The 27,833-nt window shown below is 32.8% G+C and overlaps 1 protein-coding gene across 1 annotated transcript in view; it reads left to right on the forward strand.

Annotated features, from left to right (window-relative positions):
- The window catches only part of LOC149416687 (uncharacterized), a 67,276-nt gene extending 63,570 nt beyond the window's left edge, over window positions 1-3,706 (forward strand). Inside the window, exon 7 of the mRNA XM_089641298.1 lies at window positions 3,172-3,706. Within this exon, the coding sequence (XP_089497424.1) occupies window positions 3,172-3,498 (327 nt within the window). The 3' untranslated portion in view covers window positions 3,499-3,706. The remainder of the gene's footprint in view (window positions 1-3,171) is intronic.
- The last annotated feature ends 24,127 nt before the right edge of the window (window positions 3,707-27,833 follow it).

Below are 27,833 nucleotides of genomic sequence, written 5' to 3' on the forward strand. Positions count from 1 at the left end.
AGAGTATCTTCCACTCTGGAACGTGCCGCAAATATACTATATATTATTTTTAATTAATTAATTGTGAAATAACACAAATTAATCAAATAAAATTTATTTGCGCACGCCGGGTTCGAACCCGCGACCTTCGGATCTGTAGTCAAAAGCGTATACCACTAGACCACGCCGGCCGTCATTCACACATTGTTCGCATTCATAATTTAAATATATCAACATTTACATTTTAATATACCGAAAATTAGATTTAAATCGATCAAAATTTACATTTTAATATTTCGAAATTTACATTTTAATTTATCAAAATTTACATTTTAATCCATGGAAATTTACATTTTAATATATCAAAATTTACATTTCTACATATAAAAATAAAATTTGAAAGTGTGTTTGATTATCTTTCTAAAGCAGTTTTTAATTTTTTGATACTTTCCAAATTTTTAATTTGTTTGGATTTGATTGAAAAACGGAAATACTCCGACGTTCTGTCAAAATATATCGCATGGAAACCAAAGTTAATCATATTATTTCTTACGTTTCCCGGCTACCTTTGAGGGTGTAAAAGGTATTTAGGGTGATAAGTAAAAAATAAAGTAGAAATTAAACAGCAATCGATTAATATTGGCAGAAATTTTCAAACTAAAAATAATGATATTAATAATCCCAAAAATTATCGCCTGTAAATGAATTACATAACCGCATAATATTATTTCAAAGAAATAAAATAACGATTTTTTTTGAAACCACTATTTAATAAAAATTATCAATATGATTCACAATCAAGTATATTTTGTATGCAGATAAAACATGGTAAGTTTTTAGATTTTCACGGCCAAAAGCATTTTTGTTGTTTGTTTTTGGGGTGTTATGCCGTGTTGCGCTAACTCCTTCTTTAGCCGACGTTTCGGACAGCGTTGCAGTGTCCATCATCAGGGCAGATCCGGTAGATCCGAAGATGTGTCACACATCTTCGGATCTACCGGATCTGCCCTGATGATGGACACTGCAACGCTGTCCGAAATGTCGGCTAAAGAAGGAGTTAGCGCAACACGGCATAACACCCCAAAAACAAACAACAAAAAAAAGATAAAACATGTTGAATATTTTTACTAAACAGTGATGTATATAAAATTGGTTAATTTATCTCATTAAAATGATACCACACAGTGATTTTTCCATTATTGTAGAAATATATTATGTTTATTTTTGTACACTAAATACTAATGAAACTTTCAATCAAAAAGAATTCTAACATTGTAAAAATACTTTAAAACCTTCTAATTATCAACTCATACTAATCATTTTGATTCATGAGTTCGATTGTCAATAAAAACGTTGACAAAAAAATTCGTTTCTTTCTTTTTGGAAAAAAAAGATTTGTTTTCATAATATTGACTGAATAAACTAGACCATAACTTCATTCTTCCTATTTTTGGTGTAAGTGAGGATAACAAAAGAACAAATATGAACTATGCCCCATTTGACACTTGTGTTACAAAGATAAGGAAAACCCTTAGTAAACACGGCCCCCTGCCCAGATAGATCGTGTATCTCATCGAAGCTTGTCCTAAGCTAACAATGCCGAAAGTTTCCCAGGTCAGATGCCTTTCAGAAGCTAACGTATAATTTAAATCGGTAAAACTATCCACGACATGTTTGCTTTGCGAGATAACAATAGTTCTGTACATAAAAACAGTTATTAATGCCGCTCGTAAGAATAGCCCATTAAAATCATTAATCTAATTTTAACTACTGTTTAGTGCGGATATATTTATATTTTGATAACGCTACCACAAGCATCTGGTATTGATTATTTTCGCTTTTAACAACTTTAAATTGTTGGTTATTTTAAAAATGACAAAAATAGCACCTGCCCGGTGGTACGGCATCATAATTATAATAAAAATTAACTTCTGTGTTAAAATAATTTTGATTTTTCAAAGCCCGCCAAAATGATCGAAATCAGTCAGGCTGCGCATGACGTAATAAATACCTCGGTTTTGTCGGTTAACAGTAAGGTCAATCCCACTCGGGTGGGAATGAAATTTTAAAAAATCCAATTTCAATATTGCAAAACTTCCCAAAATATTCATTCTTTTGAAATAATTTGTATACCGCAGTGGTGAACCATGCGCAAGTTTACGCAGCTCAGCTTGGCACAAATTTATCGGAATTATAATGAACGCGGCTGACCTACCCGTGTAGTAGCGGCGTTACGTCTGTCAGAACCCGCCGACCAATCACAGGGAGTTTTAATACTTTTACGGTTTTGATCGTTTTAAGATGACGCTTTTATTAATTCTACATGCAATTAATTATACGTGATAAAATTTGTATATTCAGAGTCAGCGTTTGTTGATCAACATGAATTCATGTTTTTTTTATGTCATAATATTCCGTATTCGGAAAAGTTTTTTCCGTTAAGAACGATTTTGGAATAGATATATTCCACTTGAAAAAAATATAAAACAGAACTGTCTTCAACTTCTATCTACGACGATTGACGTGCTTGGATAACTAGCAAATCAGAATCAAAATAATGGATGATCTGACCATCTTCATCTTCTTCTCTGAAGACTTCCTTCGGCATCACCAAAATACCACAAATATTTTGTATAACCATAGGCCTATTGGCTCCTGACAGTTAGGACCAACATAAAACATCTATATAAATTATAATATTATATAACTTATATTTGTTGCTCTTCCATTAGATGTACTATTTTACTACTTACCATTCTGTCACTGAGAATGTAACAAAGATCGTAATCACTGTCTGTAATCTGCACGGATAATCTTCTTCTCAAAGGCTTTTAAAGGCTCTCTTTGAAGGCACTCTTCAAGGTCCTGCGCTAATTTGAGGGCCAAGGATACCGACGTACCGGAATCCAGTGATACTTATTCATTCCAACGCATTGGGGACCTTCCACTGCTTCAGTGACTACAAGTTTCTCCAAGTTGGAGACCTCAGTTTTGCGAGCAATGTGTTCAAAGTATATTAAAATATATTCTATGCAGATAGTTGAGCCTATTGTGGATCTTCCAGAATGAACCCATTTGTGCATCTGACTGTCTATGGAATACAGAGCATTTTTTTCCAGCACCACATCTCGAGGGCGTTTATCCGCTGGCACAAATTTTAACACGAAATAATGTTATTTTGTTTGTCAACAGAATGCAATACCTCCACCCCTGGCGTACAGCACCCTGCCCCGAGGGGGCCACTGGCCCAGCTACGGGGGCACCATAGCAGGCGTGCGCCCCATGGCCCTACCGCACCCTGGAATCCCCCTACAGCATATGCGCACACTGCCCCGGGGTTACTCCTGCGCTTCCCCCCGAGTGCAGGCCCACGAGGAGGCCATACGAGCCAACCACCAGGGCTACCACGCCAACGGAGACCCCACCGGCTCCCCCAGCCACATATCTGACGAAGACCTCACGGGTGCCACCCCTGAGACCCCCCTAATGATCAGAGACAAGAGGGAGAGTACTGTCTGACAGACAACGCAGTTGTAAGAACCATAAACAATTTTTTTAAATGGTCCTCACAAACTAAATAAACGTTTTTAAAATGTGGTTTCGCGTAAAGTTTGAAGGAGATGATGACAGTTTTTCCTTGCGTTAAGTAAAATTTAAATCAATATTGTATCGTTTTAAAATTGACGATTATTTAATCTCCATAATATCCAATTGAAGTGAGCGATTTTTAAAAAATCGCTTAAGTATTATAAAAAATATTTTGTGATATTACAATAATAATTTGAATAAATTTCGTTGAATTGACATTTTTAATGTGAAAATGTGCTTTTAAAAAATAACAGTTTAAACCGTGTAAAAACAGCATTAAAAAATGTATATTAAGAAAAATTTTTCATTGTAGCTCAAATTTAATAACTGTGTTTTTTTTAAATATTTTTTACTATTACTTTATTCAATTTGCCTAATGAATATGAGATGTTTGTTAATCCTTATCAACATGTGTACATTTGTTACTATAAATGTGTTAAATCTGTGTGATCATAATTATGATCGGTTAAATTATTTATTTAGCTAGTTTTGAAGAATGTTGAAGAAAATCAATGTGTAATAAACAACCGATGTAAATAAAATATTAATTCATCTAAATATATATATCGCAATTAAATACTATAAATAAATTGTAAATATTTTGTGTACAGGTTTAGCGAACATAAGTTTTCTATATATAATCACTAATATGTTAATAAATTTTGTTAAAATATTTTTTCCTTAGTTTTTGCAGACGAATAATTCAAAAAACAAACGATTTATTAAAGTTTTGACTGGATATTTTTAAGACTTTTTTTAATAAGCTCATAAACCTTGGCTCTAAAATTACCACATTCCAAATTAATTTGCAGTTCTTTCGTGGACTAAAAAAGTTAAAGATCTCATTAAAACTAATGCATTTCACATAACGTTAAATTGCGTTGAAAAAATATGTTTTTACGATAATTTAACCCATTTAACTAACCGATATTCAGTGTTTTGTTTTCGGTAATCTCAGACATCAAAGCATTATGACAGTTATCCACAATGGATAGTAATTTTTTAAAAATTCAGTATAACCGATGCACACGCATATGACGGATCAAAAACTTTTTTCACTAACGTTTGGTAAGTTGGACAATAAAGACACAAGAAACACCTCATTATTAAGTTCGTGTTTATCATAACTTTGCTGTCATTAAAAATCACTAATCAAGAAGATACATCGTATTAAGAATATCCTTACCATAAATGGCGTGAATACAAATATCATATCGGCAAATGCGTCTCTGTATGAGGGAAGCGTTGCATGTATTAGGATGAACGATGGTTTTAAAACACAAAAGCTGATAGGCACAGCTGCGTAATGACACCATGGTTATGCAATCTGTACATAGATAATTGTATGCAGGAATTGAAAGGAGTGGGATTGGACGCGAAATTGAGTAATCTGAAAGCATGTTGTCTGTTATACGCTGATGATGAAATGCTGATTGCTGTATGATTTAATTGCTGATTAACAGTATTGAAGATCTACAGCCTCTTGTGTGGAAGATGAACAAACTATGTATGAAGAAAGAGCTAATAATGAATCTAATTAAGTCTAAAGGTGTTTGAAAGAGAACAATCTCCAAACTTTATTTTGTAGAAAAAACGCACAGAAAGGTCTAGCCCTGAGTTGAGTCAGTAATAAGTTGACACTTACATTTTATTGAAATAATTGAGAACTTCGCACATAAAATCATTCGCTTAAATTGAACAAAGACACAAGACTGATTTATTTTGCCTCATTAAGCATCCGTAGTCTTTTTTTGTTTTCAATCCAAATGATTGTTTCGAACCTTTTTCACCTACCTACTCTTATCGAACTGTCATCATTTGTTCGATAGTCAGTTTGCTTTACTTTGTGAGTTGATTCAACTTAGAGAAGCCAATTCTGTTGAATTTTCGATACTGTTTCGAGATTTTGTTCTATTTTTTTTTAACAAACTTTGAAATTTTTTTTTTCTTTATCTACAAACATCCTTCTTTATATGACTGTGAGTAACTTAGCATGTTTTGAAATATATTGTAAAAATAACTCTTTTACAGTGAGTTAGCCAGTGAATTTTTATCGGACATCTCGGTTTTAATAATCCAAATAAAACAACAGCGAAGACATATTTTCGGAGAAACTGCATTAACTTATTGTTGGCTTGCTGACGCTGAAATAACTTCTTTGTAATCATTTGACTACACAAATAACAATAATAGTATTATTAATTGCACCCTTTTATAATGTTACGAGGCGTGAAGTAATGGGAGTAGAATTAAAAAAATATATATTCGGAAGAGCCTCGCTAAGTACCAGCTATTTCAAACAACGATGCAATTCAGAATGGTAAGCTTCATACATAATCGCACTCACTTAATGAACTTTGCAACCTTACTTCAGTTACTTCTTTTAGATCTTCAACTGTGAGAGCAAGTCGTTTTTTGCGAAACAATGCGGTTTGAAATTGTTTTCCGAAATTGCATAATGTGTTTAATGAGTTGTCAATAGCAGAGCTAACTTGATTACATTTTCTACACTCTCGGCAAGTTATCTTCGTCTCATCGTGATGAAGCCCGAATTCTACGTATTGACTTGAAAATTGCGCAGTTGTTGCGTATATTGTTATCGGCTGCATTTGCCATTACGTGTCACCTTCTAAGCCTTTACTTCCGCCACCATGATGGTTTATCTGAAGTCTTTTGACCTGGGTTCGATAAACATGTGACCATACTAGTAGACTAGATTAGGCAAACGCGTTAACACGCCGACGCCATATATAGTTCTCGCCGTCAAGCAATGAATTAAAAATTCAGTCATCGCTTTCCAAGTTTGGTCAAATCCCCATTGTGAAAACGTGGGCCGCCATGTTTCAGCACAGTTATAATATTTTCTTACTTATGGAAAGAAAGACGGAATTGGCTCGCTAGCTTTGTCGACGGAATGTCCCTCCTGGCTGTCATTTCAATCCCCCACTGACCCATGCTACATCTGAGTGCCGACACTCTTCTCGTCTACCCTTTCTCTCTTCTCTTCCTTATTCCGTCGTTCCCATTCCTTTTACCCTCTTGCTTCTTATATTTACTCTCTTTACAGTCTTTGTTCTTTCGAAAATCCCACATCGATAAGCTTCAAACATGCTTCAAACCGCTTTAACCAGAATTATCTGATTTTCCGTTATCGAAAATACGCATTTATTTTTAAATAAAAGAAAACTGTTGATAATAATATTCAATAATGTACAATAATAATTCGAATAAATAAACCACACGGCATTTTTTTGTTTGTTTAATAACTAAGTTTTTTATCGGAAGGATTTGCAAAGAATGGACCGCTACACAACCTTCATTACTTCATTCACATTCATCCATCTTCTCATATTTTATACTCTTCTGTTTTATTTGTATTGTTATGTCGACATGTCCCAACTAATGATGTATTTTATTTACTTGGTTATGGCGTGACTTTCTCGGGTGTCTCAAACTTCTTCTACATTCGCGTTACATATTATTTTCCTGCAGTTTTCAAAATGTTCGCTATTTTAAAAATTGTACAAATTCATAATTTTAATTAAGCATACGGAAGAGAAGCCCAAATAATTTACGAGTGGTTATGCAAAGACACGTCAGTTACAATGACATGACAGTAACAATGACATGACAATTTTAAATAGAACATAAATATGCTTACTACAACATATTGGTATTCAACTTTCCCTGAGCTTTTGTTTATTATAACGTAATGTCATTGCCGAAGCCATCAATTGCCAAATTTTAATAGAAAACATTAACTCATTTCATTGATATTGTAAAAATAATTTTGTATTTGTTTGCTGAATTTACGTTTTCTTGTATTATAATATTATCCAAACTATAAACTATTGAAAAAAATGTTTTCTTAAGGTTGTGATTTAATCAATCCCAAATTAAAGTTCGTTGTTGTACATACTCATCGTAACCAAAGTTTTATATAAAAAGTGTACATTTCATTAAAATAAGGTGCTGTTTAAAATTGTTAGTAGTTAACATTATTTTATGATAGATACATTTGTACAAATTCGAATGAAACAATATAATATTATACTTAATGAAATATACTATGGGATATAAACTTAATTTCAGATTTAGGTGAGAAAGGTTTTTATACGAACTTAAATGATTATTATAACCACTGTAATTATAAGATTTGCGTGAAACAATGGATTATAAGTGTATATTTATTATTGTTTATTTCATATCAAAGTAAACATTCCAAAAATATGCAGGTTCCTTGTTAATAATGTCTGAACCAATGTTATCGTTTGACTATACTTGTATTTTAAATTATTAACGTGTATAACACGTTTTGGGAAGTAAAAAACTTTCCTATAAAATTAGAGTTTTATTATTTAATGTACTGCTCCGAAATCAACATGTTATCAAAATAAACTTAATCATCCCTTATGAGCTTCGTTTTCATACGCAATGTCACTATTTATGTAAATTCTAAGAGGACTTTCTCTCGGGTAAATAACGTCAAATTCACGTGTCCAATTCATCTAAATAAATGACGTTTTTCGGGTTTTTCCAACAAAGGAAGCCTATTGATTCAATTTAATCCGGAATCCCTACAATCGTTCGTCAGGTATGAACTGCTATTTGTTTTACTAAATGGGGCTAATTCATTTTTCTATCAAAATTAACGTTTTTCAATTAATTTGCAGAATGTTCAATAGTTTTAGCGCTTACATCAAAATACCTATTTTTGTAAATGATCGTACAAAAACACATTATTTCTTTATATCAATCTTAGTTTTGCAATTTGAATGACGTCAAAAATGAGTTGCAAGTTTATTTTGGAGCAGTGTTTATGTGACATAATTATACAAAAATAAAACGATGCATTAAATAGGAAAAACCATTTTTACATAACGCATACATAAAATGTACTTAATAATAGGTAAATTAATACTTCATCATTTGTTTAATTGAATTTGTATAAACCGAATTATGAAAAATATTGTCGTGTATATATATATTAAATTTTACATTTAAATTGAATCCACTGCTGTGAAATATAGATAAGTGAAAATAATAAAATTTGAATCAAAATAATTTTGTCTTTTTTGTGTTTACTTAATTTAGTTATTCTTCTTCTTCTTTTATATGGAGGGGGGTTAGAGGGGGACATCTAGGCCTGCGAGCCAGTCTAGGGCCTCAGGCGTCGCCATGTGGACCTCATCAATCCCGCCGGGGAATGAATGGAGCGGGCATTCATTGACCACATGTTCGGTGGTCTGCACCGTACCACATTCACACATCGCCGACTCTTTAAGGCCCCATCTGTGCATCATTACGGCACAGCGGCTATTAAAACACCTTAATGGCGGACAAGGTTTTGTGAGGCAATGAGGACCCAGGCTGTCTCTCGGTGGGGTCCTGTATGAGATGGGCATTTCCCACGTTGGCCGTTGGCCACTCAAGTTTCCAACTATCTTCTGGGGTGAGAGGTAATCGGAGGAGCCTCTCTCCTTCCGCCCAGAAGGGCTTTCGGGACTTCAGAAATGCCGAGTGGGAGACGACATCTTCGTGCAAAGGTATTGCGCTTTTTTGCAGCGCCTTCTTGTATTCCATCAGTGTTGCAATTTCTCGCCTGATATTTGGCGGGGTTATGTTTGCCAGTACGGGGAGCCAACGGAGAGGAGTAGATTTTAATTTAGTTATTAAATACATATGATACAAGAAAACTATAGGCATAGAGTGTATACATGCCAAATAATGTAGGCATGGTTATAATATACACAGTAAATAATGTGTTTTTAGTAATATGGATGAGTATATTTATGTACGACGAGTCGAGGATAGGCAGAAATACAGGTGTGAATACATTGTTCTCCACACAATAATAGTTTCATAATAGGCAGTTGGTGTTATAATTTTTTATGGTTCCAAGCTAACTCAACACAGTGACTATTCAATACACTTTTAAAAAGTGATATAGGGTCATTAAAAACGATGAAATTTTTTTTTTTTTTAGCCTAACCTCCTTAACCCAGTTAAAGTTTTTGTTTCATCACTTTCCATGACTTTATACAACTTTTTAAAGACGCGATGAATTATCATTTTGATGATTTATCCGGTCACCAAGAAACAATGAAACTATGACCAATGCTTCTCTGAATTATCGGGTTCAATCCCGCCACATTTCCAATGATTTTATTAGTTCATAACAAAATATTGAATCAGTCAATAGAGGTTTTTTGTAAGAAACGAGATAAGGCTGATTAAATCGGTTTGCTTTTATCGTATGGGACATTGATAAATTAATATGTACATATAAATAATTAATAATGTATTTCGCATTTTAAACGAAGAAAAATGTGACCGCATGCAAACTTCCTGAAAAAATATTAGTCATTCATAATTTATCGAAAATACGTGTCATTTTCGTAATTGATATCATGACGGAGTGCTACAATATAAATATCTCAGTATAAATATCAGTATTTGTATGAACAGGTGTTACGCCGTCCTCACAAAACATTTGCTTTGACTTATACATTCTTAGGAATCCTTTCAATTCATTCGTCAGAGATCTACTCTCCCATTTTTAACAGGAAAACAAATAATTTAAACATATTCAGTAAGTTTTCTCCGCGTACTTGGTACGAATAAAAACTATCTCTTGTTTCCCGGGTTCATATGTTATTAATACGTAATGTCATTTTTTTATTAAATCCAGAGTAATCAGCCACAACAACAGGAAAAGAGAAACAATTCGTGACCGTAGAGAAAACATCTCCACCTTATGAGGTAGACCACTAAAGGAGTAGAGAGTTGAAAGAAGAGTGTATAGAGTACAGTGTAGATAGGAGTCAGGAGACTGGCAGAGAGCGGAGACAAGCAATGATTGATTAGCCCGCGCAAGGTCCGCTCACTCCCAGCGCCCGCACCGCCCCGCACAGCACAACACGCACCCTGCGTGGGAATTACGGACAGGCTGACACGTGAATACACAGGGGTGGACTTATGCTTATACTTATACTCTTGTACAACCTTTGTTCTGTCATTTTTTTAATTCAGGATTATAATAATGTATTCTTTTTAAATATCATTTCGCACGCCCGCCACTATTCCGTGAAAAGGGTATTTTATTCAAAAAGTCCGTAGGTAAAAATAATGCGTGGAGTAATCTTTACTACAATTTACTACGGTAAACTGCCTATAATATATCTAGGACTTGAACCCAGGATCTTTGTCTCGCCAGGGCGCTACTTTACCAACTGAGATAATTTGACGTTCATATTTAACTGTATTATTCTTCGAGTAAGAACTGCTAACATCACCTTTATTTTGCAAACATAAATTTTTACTGGCATCTATCTTTATGTATGATTGCAAGATTTTTCCCGAATTAAATGTAATCTAGATAGTGTCTTTGATAAATACATCAATTTTTATTTAAATGTGCGACATATTTGGAGGGGACCCTACCACATTCTTCACGGCGTTATCATCAAACATATTGTGTCCTCCTTCACCGCACACGTCAAGACTCTATTTTTTTGTATAAACTACATTAATTTTGAACGACGCTAGACCTCCAAAGTCCTTGCATACGGGATTATTGAGCAGTATGCAAGTACTTACAGTAACATAAATAAAGAAAAGTTTAAACAGCAATCCAATGCGACGCTGTTCACTTTGTGTATAGGGTAAATATATATATATTTTTTTATTTATTTAAATTTTGAAAAAACGGTAGGGTTTGATTAGCTCAATGGTAGAAAAAAGCTCCGTCAAGGCTGAGGTCCTGAGTTCAATTCCTAGACGACTAAATCTTTTCTGATTTTTCCGTTTCAAATTTTCGTTAGCGAGTTGCTAATATTGTCTTCAATGATAACATATTTCAATTTAAGATTAAGTTACTAATTAAGGTATTCCAAAAATAATATGACTGACTAAATAACATTAATACTGTATATTATTATCCAATGAATATGCAATACTTCAAAGTACATCATCTCAGCTTGGCATATTTTTAACAACGTTAGTATAAATATAGTTGGGGGTGCGCGATTTATTATTTTCTTGCCACATGTAAAATTTTCTTCTATCTCCACAAAACGCTTGTTTTTAATGGGACAACATTAAATAAAGAGAGAAAGAGACTTCGTCGAAATAAGAGATATCGACACTACAGAAGTAAAACTTATCACGTTACATTTACATACTTAGCAGGTAATCAAGTTTTAGTGAACAGAGAAAAGAAATTATAAATATGTCTGAAGTCCAATCAATGTTTTTTTCGGAACCTTTCCAAATAATGCAATTTGCAAAATGTGAAAGAATTTTTTTTTTTATAAATTAAGTAAGCAAATTGTTCTTAATTACAAAATAATAAGATTAAAATACAAAATAGTAAAAAAAAAGTGAATATCTATTTTTTAAATTACTTTAATAAAAAATTGTGTACAGCGAACACGTTTATGTGTAATTTAACGATGTAACTAACAATAGTAATTTACTAAACATCACACCGTTTAAGCAGGTTTAGGCAGAGATGGTGGCTCTATAAACAGCGGCTCACACTTCTCGCTATTCACATTCAAACATTGTTTCATATATTATATTACATGCCCTTCTATTATTCTGACTCTTGACATGGCCCGACTCAAATATTTGATTCACTTGAACGTTAAAGCTTAAAGCTATAACTCAAAACCTTTCAGTTGAATTCTCCAAGCTCAGAGTTTAAATTCGCTTGCGCATCGTGTATTCTTCTGATTCGTAATCATTACCACGCTTACTCCTCGTGACATCTTCCTTTTTTTGATGTGGTTTTTATATTCTTAAGTAAATGTTTAATTTCTACCAGAAATATCAGGAGCCCTTAATAACTAAGGGGGTGAACGTAATAATAATATTTTCTTCGACGCATTTTTTACGCCTGCTTAAACGATTTTCTGCAATACACATGACTCCAGATGTGAGAGGATTGCATATATGACATTTCTTGGCTAATATTTAAAAAATAAAACCCGTTCATATTCTTGTTCTACGGGTAGTTTTTTCCATAATTTTATCGATAGATGTTTTTTCTAGGAATTTAGAATACATTTACTTATTTAGTTACGTGCTATTGTTATTTTCTTTACTAAATTATTTCTACACGAAACTTCTAAATAAATCCAAAAAATCTTATTTTAGTCGGGTTCGACATAAACATCATAAAAAAAGTTGAGAAGCTTATAGCTTAAAGCTCAAATATTAAATTCCTTAGTTTAAAGTTATAACTCATTTTAAAAATTAAAAGCTCCAGAGAACGACATGTGAATAATTCTCCTGATTCGTGATGTGGCCTAAACCATACAGACACCTTTCTTTTGGTTGATGTAAAATAGTACACCATTATACCAGGAGTACGAAATAACTTCAGAGTAATAAAATTTAAACCATTAATAACAATTATATATTTTCATTTCATACACCATGCCTAATATTTTCTATGACATTCCGAAAAATATGCAAATGTTAATTCGATAAATCCTGTTAAAGACAAACATTCCCGGGTCACGAATAACCTGGCAATATTTAAAAATCTCCTACTACCACCTCAGCAGGCGAAAAATGTTGCTTGAGTTTTGATGGAGGACTTTGCCAGCCGAAGAATTGAACACACACTAGGCATGGGTAGGACCCAAACGCGATGCCAACTCGGCCACTGACCGGTGGAAAAAAGTATTAAGATTGCATGCCTCCTAATAATTTTCGTTCAATAATTTATTTTATTAGTTATAAAATACATGCTCTACTAGTTATATTCTAAATCCAGCCCTATAGACCTGTCATACGCCTTGATGGAGCAGGCATATGGAAACAACATGATAACACTCATAAAAAACACACATGGTAATAAATACGTTGTTATTTACGTTTTGCGTTCTAAATTGAAATAAATTTTTAGACGTATCGTTCATCTCGTTACGTATATTATTTTCGTTTGGAGGTCACAGAACCATACAGGAAATGAATACACATTTATTTTTTGCAAAAACAATATTTTCTTTATTTTTTAGTATTACCTTTTGTCGAGACTTACTTTTCGTAACCTTACTTGATCTGTTTTACTGTGATACAAGTAACATATTAAGTAACATAAAGTTATAAAGTGATGTAGTTTGTTCTCAGTCTCCTCACCAGGTATTCCTGTTCCGAGGCGGACTGTAGGTTGTTGTATGTGTGTTGATCATGATTTCCTCATCTTCTAATTTTTTGGTTCCCACAAAATATAAATTAAGCAAAAGTATTTATGTTTGTTGTCTGTAGGTTGCGTTGGGGTTACTTCATAAATTTAATGATTTCCTCATCTTCATGTTTAGTAAGCTGTTATAATTTGATGTCTTTTTTAAACTTTTCTATATCCATGGTGTTTTTAATTTCAATAGGAAGGGCATTATATAATTTTATAGCATGGAAATTGTGGTTTTTCTGGCCGAAAGATGTATTTAATTTTGGAATGTTTAGTAGATTTGAAGTTTTCTTCCTTGTAGTGTAGGTGTGTTGTTCAGCAAGGTACTCATATTTTTCTTTAAAATTGAGTAGTGCATTTTTTTAGTACAGTTTTATAATGCTGAACACGTTTAATTTTAAAAAAAAATCTTTTGTAGGAGTCCTTATGGGTACTTTCAGGATTATTTTTATTATTACTTTTTGTGTTTTAACGAGCTGCTTCATGAGGAGTTTTGAGGCAGATCCCCATTAAATAATCCTACATTCTAAGCGTGATTGGCAAAGAGCATGGTAGACTTTATATAGATCATTTTTATTTAGTATATTGCGTACGTTTCTAAGGTAGTAATTATAGCATTAGTTAATCTAACTTTTTTTAAACCTCGCGTTTCGTGTTCGCAGTAGGACAGATTCTGTTCTTATGATTGAAATTTGTAACAATAGTATTTGTTCTTTATATCTCCTGTTTATTCAGATTCACCTGTTAAATTAAAGCAGAACAAATTCGGTCCAAAGCTGTACACTTCAAATCGTGATAAATTTAGGTTCCATCCCGAAAAAAACTGTTTGTAGATTATTCTTGTTGATAGGATATTACTTTTCATAGAAAAAGATACTAAATTTATTTTTGGCAATAAAATAACTACGAAAATCACTTTTACTGGAAAATCGAAAAAAAAACTTTATTAGTGCTAATAGATGAGATTCTCTATTAATGTATATTCATGTGTAATCTGGGATTATTTTCATTGAATTTTTATTGGACCAACTTTTCTTTAACTTTGGGTATAACTATAAAGAGTCAAATAAAAGTTGAATATCTATTTTGACTTAATTATTTGGAAAAAAGGTAACATGTAAATAAAAATCGAATATGTTTATCCGAGACACAATCTAGGTTACAAACAACTTCTTTAGAAATTTGTACAATTCAAATTTTTTTTTGAAAAATACTGTTATTTCTGATTTTGAAATATTAGATTGTAGTGGTTAAGAAGTTGTCCGGTAAGACAGGAGATCCTGGGTTCAATTCCTTTTTTTGACCTTTACCTTTTATTTTCTGTGTCTTGTTCTGTTTCATGTTTCGTTCAAATTTGTTAGTAATACCTTCTTCTTCAATGATATTATTATTATTCAATATTATAATTGTTTTCGATACGAAGTTGTTTAAGGTAATACATGATGTGTACGATTGCATAACCTTGCAAGAGAACCTTATTAATATTTTCAAAAGGTAATCCGGTAACTTTATCTAAATATTAAAAAATGCCACGTTATGCAATATTGACCCAATCTCTGTAGTAAGAAATACTAGGCATCATTTTTTGACCAGAAACTCAAGTAATGATACGTTCCATTTAATTGTATTGCCATTTAATTATTTAATTTTATTTGAATTTGTAGTATCTAATTAGGATAAAAAAATACGACTTTTGAAATTGGCATGTTTATAATCAAAATTGGCCAAAATAGCTAATTAACGTCATAGCGGTGCTATATACATCAAAAATCACATCCCACACTCAGTCAAAGAGGTCAGAATTAAAAACGCCAACTGCCTTCAAATACAACTTGATAACCTCATAACAATCCTTACTATATACAGATCTCCGAATACACATAATATAACCCCATTCTTATACTCACTACAATAAATATTAACAAACATAAAACACTGCCAAAACACTTACATAATTGGTGACCTTAAAACTGGGAACTCATCTATTCTTGTACTGATGCCAACTCTGCATGCGATTTATTTATAAATACTTTACATAACCACTTGGCCAAAGCAACATCATATTCAAAAACTAAAACAAACCGATCGCAAACAAAAATTAAACCATGGATCACTGCTGGTATTCTCCACTGTATCAGAAAGCGTGATAAGATCCATCACTTCTGTACGAAAAACCCTAGCGACTATGCATCTCTCATATTCTACAAACGTTATAGAAATAACTGCAAAAAAATAATTGAAACTTTTAAAAGGGATTATTACAAAAAAAAATCAGTGAAGCTACCAATGATAAAAAAAAATTTTGGAATATCATAAAAGATATAGCCAACATTAATAAAACTGACACACCTATTGTTAAAATTAATATCGAAGACAAAACAATACATGTAAATTCTGAACCTGAAAAAATATCCGACCATTTCAATCATTTTTTTTGCAATATCGGTCCCAACTTAGCAAAAAAAATTTTAGCCAGAAAAAACGTCTCAGAGAAAGATCTTGCAAATGGTATACCTATCAGTACTCTGACCTACAACCCGTTTCACTTCATTCCCACTTCTGAATCAGAAACTATGGAAATAATAGCATCTCTCAAAAACAGTAACTCCACCGGAATAGATCACATCTCGGCAAAAATTATTAAACACCTCCAAAAATTTATCGCCCCCCCTCTTAAACACATAATCAACTCAAGCTTCAAAACTGGCACTTTTCCTAACTCCTTAAAACAGGCTACAATAATCCCAATCTTCAAACCAGGTGACAAATTATTTGTAAATAACTACCGACCGATATCCTTACTAAGCACAATATCTAAAATTGTAGAAAAAGCTGTGAAACATAGACTCTGTAAGTTCCTCGAAGATAACAACATATTATCAGACAACCAATATGGCTTTCGCAAAGGTAGAAGTACATCTGATGCAATAGCTGCCCTCACGAAAATCGTTTCCTATAATCTTGACATTGGTCGCAAACCACTGGCTGTCTTTCTCGATCTTGCGAAAGCATTTGATACGGTCTCTCATTCCTTACTGCTAAAAAAACTACATCGGGTTGGAATAACAGGAGTAGCCTACACATGGTTTGAAAACTATCTAATGAACCGAAGACAACAAACTCTCATCCACTCTGACAAAACACATATAAGCGAAAAATTACCTATGTCCTTTGGTGTACCTCAAGGCAGTATACTAGGACCAATTTTATTTCTTGTTTACATAAACTCACTTTGTGCCATGAATATTGAAGGTAAAATATTATCATTTGCCGATGACACTGTTCTAATATTTAAAGATGTAACATGGGAATCAGTCACTAACAAAGCTAATAATGGTCTATTAAAAGTAAAACATTGACTGGACACAAACCTCTTCACACTTAACATCGACAAAACCCAATATATGACATTTTCCATCCGCAAACATAATGTACCCAACAACTGCCCTAAACCTATTATTCACTCGTGTTCACTCAATTTACACACTCACGAAATCACACCTAATATAAATTGCACGTGTTCTACCCGTAAATCATCAAATGCAGTTAAATATTTGGGAATAATCATAGACAACCAACTACGGTGGGAAGCCCATATCAGTGACACAGTAAACAAACTTCGTAAACTCTGCCATGTATTCTGCTCCCTTAGGTCCATCCTTGATTTACAGACTTTAAGAAGCGTATATTTTGCCCTTTTCCAATCTATAGCAACGTATGGTATAGAAAGTGTATAGTGGGATGGGGTGATTGTGCTGAATCCATTATTAATCCTATTATTACAGTTCAAAAACTAATTTTGAGAATTATATTTAAATGCCAACCTACCCATCCCTCTAATGAACTCTTTGCTAAAATCAGGGTCTTAGATATACGACAGTTATTTACTAAGGTAAGCATTTGTTACATACGACAAAATAACCTACTGTTGGCTCCACAACACCAAGCTCACACCCGCTTTTCATCAAACCTGGGTTGCGTGGTTCCTCAAACTAAAACCTCTTTCGCTCAACGGCAATTCTGGTTCATCGCGCCTAAAATATACAATGCATTGAGTACCGACTTAAAGTCAAGTAATTCTATATCCATATTTACTGCTCGTGACATCAATGGATATTTGAAAGGGGACGACCTTTCTTTAAAGATTATATGAGTTCCTAACACAAAAAAAAAAATTAAAAACTTCTTTTCCAACTTGTCTCATATCACGAAAATTAAAATTAAGTGTTGAACATAAACATGTTGTCTTATAGATAATACCTAAGATAAATAAACTTGCACACAAACAATTATATGCATTAAACAATCTATATTAATTATGTTTATATTTTAATCTTAATGTTTAATATTTTTAATTTTTATTTGTATCTTTTTAATATACATATACTTTTTATTTATTTTTCAGTTTACTATTAATTTTAATATATTTGTTTTTAGTTTTATTTATCATGAAATTTGTTTTTTCTTTTTTTTCTCTAATTCTTTCTTATGTTTCTATAAAATAGTATTTTTTAGTTCTTCTAAGTTATTTTTATTATTACTTCATTATGATTTATACTTACATACTTATGTTACTATAAGTATTTTTTAGTTCTTTTATGTCATTGTTATTATTATTTCATGTATAACTACCACAACACGGGCATTAGCCTAGTATGGTAGTTAAAAAAAATGTCTAAAAATGTAACTTATAAACATTTATTAAATAATAAAAAAATAAAAAATAAATATACCAAACGTGAGGTTTCGCTACCTCTACACATAGCTAATTAGCGCCGCTATATACCAAACGTGAGGTTTCGCACCTTTACAAATATTCTTTGCCGCTTCCGGTCTCCAGTCATTATTTTTCAGTCCCCAGAGACATATATCTATCCCATCCTACTCCAATCTTAACCGCGCAGTCATACCTCGATTTGCCTCTGGGTACCTTTCGCATACACAGGATTTTATTGTCTTGTAAGATATTTGTGTATTCCGTTAGAAAAACTTTCAAGAAAAGAATGAAAAATTTTAAAAACAAAAACTAAAAGATCGAAAAAAATTATTAAGAACAAATTAAGCATTCAAAAAACTAAACTCACCTAACATAGTCAAACATAGCCTTTTGCACCGCAAGTTTGTTTCCATATAATGAACACACAGGTAAATTTTCATAATAATTAAGTTTATTTTTCTATTTATTTTTTTTCATTTTTGGGATAAAAGGGGTTATTTATTTTGAACGATAAAAACAATTAAGCTACTAACAAATTTTTCTTAATTCGCTTACATCGTAGTATGACTTATAATATTCATATTTGAAATGAAATGTTTTCCCACTGCATTTATCATTATTTTGATTGGTAACTGAAGGTTTAAGTACATACGATGTATTTCGGCAAAGTATTTCATACACATATAGTGAACTTACATGCATTGATTAATATAAGAGTTAATAGCTGTTTCGTTAATATCTAAATTACCATCAATCGTTAAATATAAAGTTTATAGATTTTGTATTTTAATTATATGTTTATATTTAAATTACCATTTATAGATAAATATAAAGTTAATAACTGTTGTGTTTTAAATAGGTGGGTATATCTTAATTAACATATATCGCTAAATATGAAGTTTATAGCTGTTGTTTTTAAAATATATCGGTATATCTAAATTACCATCAATCATTTAAAATAAAGTTAATAGCTGTTGTGTTTTAATAAGATGGGTATATATAAATTACCATCAATCATTAAATATAAAGTTAATAGGTGTTGTTTTTTTAATAATATGATTATATCTAAATTACCACCAATCATTAAATATAAAGTTAATAGCTGTTGTGTTTTTAAATATATGGGTATGTCTAAATTTCCATCGATCGTCAAATATAACCATTACTTTTGAACGAATCATACAGAAAATAAATTTGGCATTGAATTCATACGTTAGTCTCCTTATCAGCATTGTGATTAATTGTGTGTTGAAAAATTACATTTATGCAATTAATCAAATACCAAACTCACATTAAACTTTCCTCGCTCCTTTGAAAGCCGAGACGTGAAAGTACCAAGCCAAACGAAGTCAAATAGCGGTTATGATTAGTTTAATCGTCACACTTGACACTTTAAGTTATTATTTAGGTAAGTTTAACCCTTAACTCGCGCATGCACATACTCACACTTAAACTGCAAGATATTCTTGATATAAATCTCAAATAATATTATTATCGGAGTATTTATTTCTGTAAAATGAACTGTTTTTATTTTCGCAAATGGAATAATTGAAATTACCAGGGCTACAACCGGACCGCTGTACATGGTAACTTTGCAGTCGGCGGGGTCGCAAAACTTTTAAAAATCGTATTTTTTTTACTAAAACAATCACAGTACGAAAAAAGCGTCGCAGGCGAAAATTTCGATAAGTTCAAGGTCAAATCAATAAATTTTGTTGATTTTCATCGGAAAGTTAGTGAAGAAAACTTTTGATATTTTAATGCATTAAAAAGCACTGCACTCCGAAGTTGATATATTTTCTACAATTAGGTTGAACCATGAAATTTTGTCTTTTTAAAAATGTGTAAAAAATAAAACATTATTATATTATTTTGAGCGGCTGATTCAAAACTTAGATGAAAGTCCAAAGTAAAGTTTTCCCATAAAACGAAACGGAAACCGTTGAATATTTTTCTCACGGTAATAATTTCCCTAAGGGCTTATGTCATCTTTTGGGATGCTATGTGGAGGTCTTAATTAAAGAAAGGAAGGAGAGGAAATTATGGGAAGGTAAAAGGTATGAGGGATGGGTAGGAATCTAGGGTTTAGTGTGTCCAGGAGTAACGGACTATGAATATATCTATATATGAGAGGTCAAAGAGTGTAATATTCTCCATCTTTTCTCCATTCTTTTATTTGTTTAAAACAATATAAAATTTTCTTCTCTTTTGGCTATGACCGATATTTAATTTTTTTTTTCTCTAAGGCTTTGCATATGTGTTCGCAGGGATGGAAAATTCCTCCCTACAACACATAAGCCTCCATGAAAATTGGACCCTTAATTTCTTTGATATCTACAGAAAGCTACTTAAAGCTCTCTTGTACTATATATCTTTATAGACATATGTACTTAACTAATTAATACGTTATTTACGAACTTGAACGCAAATATTTCCGTATTTATATTGTAATTAAATTCCATCAAACGTTGTGTAATTTTTTGATTTATGATAAAGGATTTTAATTACTTTCATTTTGTGGTAACCCTCTCGGTTCTGATCAAGGCGTTGCGTTTCAAAATTGTATTGGTCTTTCCATTGCAAACCTAGACTTAAATGATTTCTCTGAATGAGCTAGCTTCCCTATTGTAACTATTCTGATTCCCTGCACCCTAACAAAGTCGTAGTTAATCGCAGGTAAAAGATATTATACATGTTGATTTGAACAGGTAATTAAATATAACTCAAATGGTTAATTGTTAGTAAATTTGATTTTGGTAAACTCTTGTGTCTGTTTGGCGCCACTCTTTTATGATTCTGCTGCTATAAGGTACATGTAAAGATTGATTTAGTAGGTTAATGTAATTAGTTAATTGCATATTTGACGAACTCGGAATAGCCCATTTGCTGGCATAATTTGGCTCTTAACCTCCTACAAGTAAACGAGATGATCGTGAGTCAACGAGAAATTCGCACAATCTTTTGACACGGTTCATTGATTGGTGCCTAAGTCACCGCGTCCCAATGAACCTTCCACGTCATCATGCACTGCCTTCAAGTTTCCCCTCGGGTCCCGAAACCCCCAAATTCCGACCCCTCCTTGGACTATAATTTACTTAGGGCGAACCGGTTTCGTCCTATATACAATCATATACTCACGGTTGGTGTGGACTTACGGGTCGTGAATCCTCATTCCACGTTTAAAAGACAATGCGAGAGTGGTCCAGAAGACCTAAAATGCAAGCTGTATGCAGGTCCGCATTCTCCAGTAAACAGTACATACGAATAAATATATGTATACATACAGTTTTGGAAAGGTTTATAACTTGCAATACAAGACTACTTGTCTCGCATCCCAAGCTCGGATCTCGTGCCAAGAAGCTCTAGGTTTGGTAACCGAATATATACGTAAGAATAAGGTTATACGAATAAATACTAGTAGAATAAGATCTTATTGATAGTTTGTTTTGGAGAGCTATCGAACTCCAGGTTTTTTGTTTGGTTTTGACGTTTTTATTTAAGAGAATCGTCATCTCTATTTTGTTTGGTTAATGGTCTTGTTATAGGAGCGACCACTGCCTCCTATTTGATGAACTGTATTTTTCTTTCCCCAGGATTCAACATTAGATTTAGTTCATCCTATCCCGTGATTTTTCAACTGTTTCATGTAATTGATTGCCACATAAGAGGGTACACGACTCTCAACTGTCTCAGGCAACTGATGGGGGTCTGTATGAGCACCCAATCAATAATATTCAAATGTTTCGTATAATTATTCGATATAAATCTTACTAACCCGTGATCTTTCAATTGTCGATTGTGAATGATAGGTATTTGTAAGCACGCAGCTTCCAGCTGTTTCAGGTAACTAATAAAATCTATGCGACTATCTAATCAATGGTATTCAAATGCTTCATGTAATATTTCGATATAAATCTTGCTAAACCGTGACTTTTCAATTGTCGATTGTGAATGATAGGTATTTGTAAATACGCAAAAATCGCTGCACATTGTACAATGACATCCTGGTAATTTTCTTTATAAACCTGATAAATTATCTAGTTACGGCCAAGGTCGTTTTCAAACTATGCGGTTGACACAGTTCTCCAGTGACTTTATTTATAAACATATCGAATAATATAAACACCTCCTTTGACACACTAACCCAGATGCGAGACTGTTTATTTAAGAAATATTTCTACTTCTCCTCGTAATTCAGTTATGTTACCTTTTTTTGTGCATAGTTAATTAAAATATTTTTAATTCCTTTTTTGAAGTTAGACTATTATTTCATTTTCCGAATTTAGTAAATTTACTAGAGGTTAGATGGAGAATAAATATAAATATATATTTAAGTACACATATCTCGACTGTCAAAATATGTTAAATAAGAGTACATATATTAATAAATAAATATAAAATATATGATTCTACATATAGACTTGAATATTAATAAATACATATTTTCTTTTCCAATAATATAGATATGTCCTCGGGTAGGTATTAAAATAGCTACCATTTCGATGCTTCGATTAATAAATAAAATACATATATATAATAACATTACTCATATATATATTCTTTATATACAATATATTATTTTATATTTATATATATTTATGTGTATTTGTATATATATATATATATATATATATATATATCCCGCTACATTTGTTGCGTCCGACCCCTAAAAACTCCATAGCATTGTAGCGTCCACCGACTTACAGCGTCCGATATACGGACGCTGCAATGTTTTGACGTCAAAATTGGCCAGAACGATGCTTACCCCATGTAGAATCGTATGGCAAAAATTTTTGTGGAAGCAAAAAATCTCTCGGAGTGTCTGGAAACGAATATTGAACGTTTGACATTTTGCCGACAGGTTCGCTTCACAATGTATATATCGAGCAGTGTATGTTTTTATTCATTTCTACGATCTTGCCGCGTCCACGAAGTAATATAATTTTCGATACATAACGACGATCTTGCTGCGTCTACGCATTACGTCGATAGTATTGCGTCCGCGAGACCGATTACGAGTAGATATTATTTTATATACATATCGACGGTCGTACTGCATCCACACATTACGTCGATAGTATTGCGTCCCCATGGCCGTTCGCGAGTAGATATTATTTTGAATACATTACGACAGTCTTGCTGCGTCCACGCATTACGTCGATAGTACTGCGTCCCCGTAGCCGCTCATGTGAAAATACTATTTTTAGCACATAATGACAATCGTGCTGCTTCCATGCATCACGTCGATAGTATTGCGTCCCAGTGAACGATCACGAGTAGATATTATTTTGAATATACGACGACGGTCGAAATAATTTTCAATACATAACGACGAACGTACTGCGTCTACGCATTACGTCGATAGTATTGCGTCCTCGAGACCGATACGAGTAGATATTATTTAATATACATAACGACGGTCGTGCTGCATCCACACATTACTTTGATAGTATTGCGTCCCCATGGCCGATCACGCTGAAATATTATTATGAATATATAACGACGGTTTTGCTGCGTCCACACATTATTTCGATTGTACTGCGTCCCGTGGCCATTCACGCGTGCATTGTTATGTATTATTTGAGCGTTTGGTTGAGTAAATCATCAGATTTGGCAACATTGGGTTAATTTACAACGATGCCGCTTGACATTCAGAACTAAGAAGCGTCCTGCGTGGTTTTTAATGCATAACGACGATCGTGCTGCGTCCACGCATTACTTCGATAGTACTGCGTCCCGTGGCCATTCGCGAGTACATTGTTGAATATTATTTGAGCGTTTGGTTGGGTAAGTCATCAGATTTGGCAACATTGGGTTAATTTACAACGATGCCGCTTGATGCTCAGAACTAAGAAGCATCCTGCGTGGTTTTTAATGCATAACGACGATCGTGCTGCGTCTACGCATTACGTTGGTAGTATTGCGTCCGTTTACGAATAGATATTATTTTTAATACATATCGATGGTAGTGCTCTATCCACGCATTACATCGATAGTATTGCGTACCCGTGGCCGATCTAGATTAGGTATTATTTTTAATTAATGAAGACAATATTAGCGAAACTCAATCGAACATCTGAAACGAAAAAATCTGAAAAAGGCACTGTCACATTTGGGACTCGAACCCAGGACCTTTGGGTTTCTGAGCCGTGACCCTACCAACTGAGATAATGTGTCCCTGTCTGATTCGGTCATATTTACTGTAATATACTTCGACTAAGAATTACCAACAGAGTGGAAGTTACTCCCAGTATCGCCCTGGTGTAAGACCACCATTCAGAATTGAAACGTTGCTCCAAGTGTCTTTAGCCGTGTTTAGTAACTAGATCTGAATAGCCAGGTACTTCCCCACCTTTCTCTTCCCCATCTCTTCCCCTTCAATATACCCCGATTGGGGATGCCATAGTCTCACTAGCTCCAGACGGGAGCAGTTGGGACTCTTGTGAGATATTCACTATAAAAATAAAACATACTTAATCTTAATTTTCTTAAAGCATATTTTTATTGGCTGCTATCTTTATGTATCATTGCAGGATTCAACTCGAACTAAATGCTATCTGGATAGTGTCTTGGATACATTTATCAATTTTTACTTAATATGCAACACCTATTGACTTTTCTTCATGTCTAGGATGATTATTATTTTATATTATATCTCTACACTATGTTTTCAAAACTCGTATGAGCGGAGTTTACACAAACACACTATTTTACGTTGAAATCATTATCGAACGAAGAACGAAACAATATTGTTTTTTGAAGAACATTCGGTGGTAGCGAAACCCGGTCGAAACAAAATATAAAAAATAAAAGTGGTGTTTACAAAGTTCTTGTTAAATTATTATTCAATTGCAAAGAAAATCGATTTAAAATTCTCTAATACCACCTCATAACTTTTCTTATTGTTTGATATTATTTATTTTATTTCAGGGAAATCAACAGTTTACAATGTGGTTCATTAATACATGTGTAATTTACCTAACTAAGAAACCAATTACAGATTTCCTCAATATACTATTCTATTATGTATCTAAAAATTTAAACACTATACTAACAAGAACTAAAAAATACTAATTTTATCGAAGAAAACAAACACTTTGTAGCTTGACATTATACAAAATGAAACAAATACTTTGTTTTAAAAGACTTTATTTTAATTTATATTTCGTTGACCGGTTTGGATTGAACACAAATATTGAGATAAATAAATATAAAGTGGTTTAAAACAAAGTACGGTTTTATTTTGTAAAAAATTAAACGTTATTCAAGAGGGAGTTTATTATAACACGAGGTTATTATAACATAATATATGTCATTAGTCATTACATAATATAATTACATTTTATGCTGTTTGGTACACGTTTAATACATTTTAAATTGAGTTTATAAATTTATTTTGGTTACATTGAAGATAGAATCAGAGAGAATGTTATTATACATATGTTGAACATATTCTTCTAAGACAAGCATTTTTATTTGAATTGGTTTTACAGTGTTTTTCTTTAAATAGATTACATGAGCGTGTGTGCCGTGTAGGTACTTTAAAATCAATTCTGCTTAATAAACTCCACATATTATGTTTCTGCTTATCATTTCTTGGTATTATTTATATCTAACCTGTTTTTATTACTTTTATTGTATTTTCTTGTAAGGTTATAAAGAGTTTTTGTAATAATATTTGCAATATAAATATATGTAAAAATATATAGTTGTCCTCTCCTAAGCACAAGCATCTTATTTATCAGAAAAGTGATTGAAATATTACATAATATTATGTAGTAAATATTGTAACACTAAAGATGTTAAGAGATAAAAATAAATAAATATTTTTATTTCTAACTTAATGATAGTAATAAGTTTAACTCATTAATTAAAATATTACAATTTGAGGTTGAACTAATTAAGTTAGATATAAAAAACAGATATTATTCTATTGAATACGTAACGACGGAAGTGCTTCGTCGATGGTATTGTATCCTCGTGACCGATCACGAGTAGATATTATTTTGTATACATAACGACGGCCGTGCTGCGTCCATGCATTACGTCGATAGTATTGCGTCCTCGTGTCAGTTTGTGAATATATACATTGTTATGTATTGTTTGAGCCTTTGGTGAAGCAAAACGGTAGATTTGGCAACATTCAGTTCATTTACAACGATGCCACGTAGCACTCAGAATTAAAAATAACCCTGCGCGGGTGGACATTTTTGTAAGATGGTTTACAGTAGACGGTAAATTGATGTCCCGACCTAAAAAGGTCCGACCGCCTTCTGCAATGGAGCGAACTGGCGAATTATGAAATGATACATTTTTATTCAAGATATCGTTGTAAAAATGATTTTCGCACGCCTGCGCCCAGTAGATACTTTTGTATACAAGATGCAACAAGATATTCATTCAAAAGTCTCACTATCAATAGACAGTTTTTTGTCAGGTCTGGTGTGTTTCTGGATGTAAAAAAAATAAAACATATATATATATACATATATTTTTTATATACCGCACAAGAGTCTCAACCGCTCCCGGCTGGAACAGCGAGACTGTGGCATCCCCAATCTGAGTACAAGGGTGAAGGTATTAGGGGGGGGGAAGAAGATGGGGAAGAGAAATGTAGAAAAGTACCTGGTTATTTATATCTGGTCACCAAACACGGCAAAAGCTTTGATATAACGTTTCCATTCGGAATGGTGGTCTCACATCAGGGCGATACTGAGAGTATATTTCACTCTGGAACGTGCTGCAAACACTCTTTATATTATGTTTAATGTATTAATTGTGAAATAACACAAACAAATAAAAAATTATTTGCGCACGCCGGGTCTGACCGTCAGATTTACGGGCTTCGGATTGCGAGTCGAGAGTCTTACCTCTCAACCACAGATGCTGTAATTAATTAATTAATTCACTATGAACGTGAAAACTTCACCAGAAAAGTAATAAATATTTTGTGTTGTTTATTTATTTGTTAATTTATTTATTACACCTAATAGACGTTTACATTCTAGTTTAATAGTTGAGTATCGCAGTTATAAATTCTTCAAAATTAAAACAATAGAGAAAACAAAATACAATGAAAAAAATAAAATGTTACAACAAAAGCGTATAATAAAATAAGATACATTGGTAAAAATGATAAGAAGTCTCACATAAGTAGATATTCAAAATAAACAAAAGATTGCAAAAATTATAGATGTCTATTTGTCTCGATATATAAAAGAATTAAAATAAACAATATTTATATTGATTATTTTTAAGGTGAAATATATCTCCCATATCAGAATAAATCATGTAATCCTAAGGGGTTTAATAATATAAGGGGCATAACAACGGCTTAAATTTACCTTT

Source organism: Hesperophylax consimilis, chromosome 16 (assembly GCF_061612785.1).
Source record: "Hesperophylax consimilis isolate HC1 chromosome 16, BYU_Hcon_1.0, whole genome shotgun sequence".
NCBI lineage: Eukaryota > Metazoa > Arthropoda > Insecta > Trichoptera > Limnephilidae > Hesperophylax > Hesperophylax consimilis.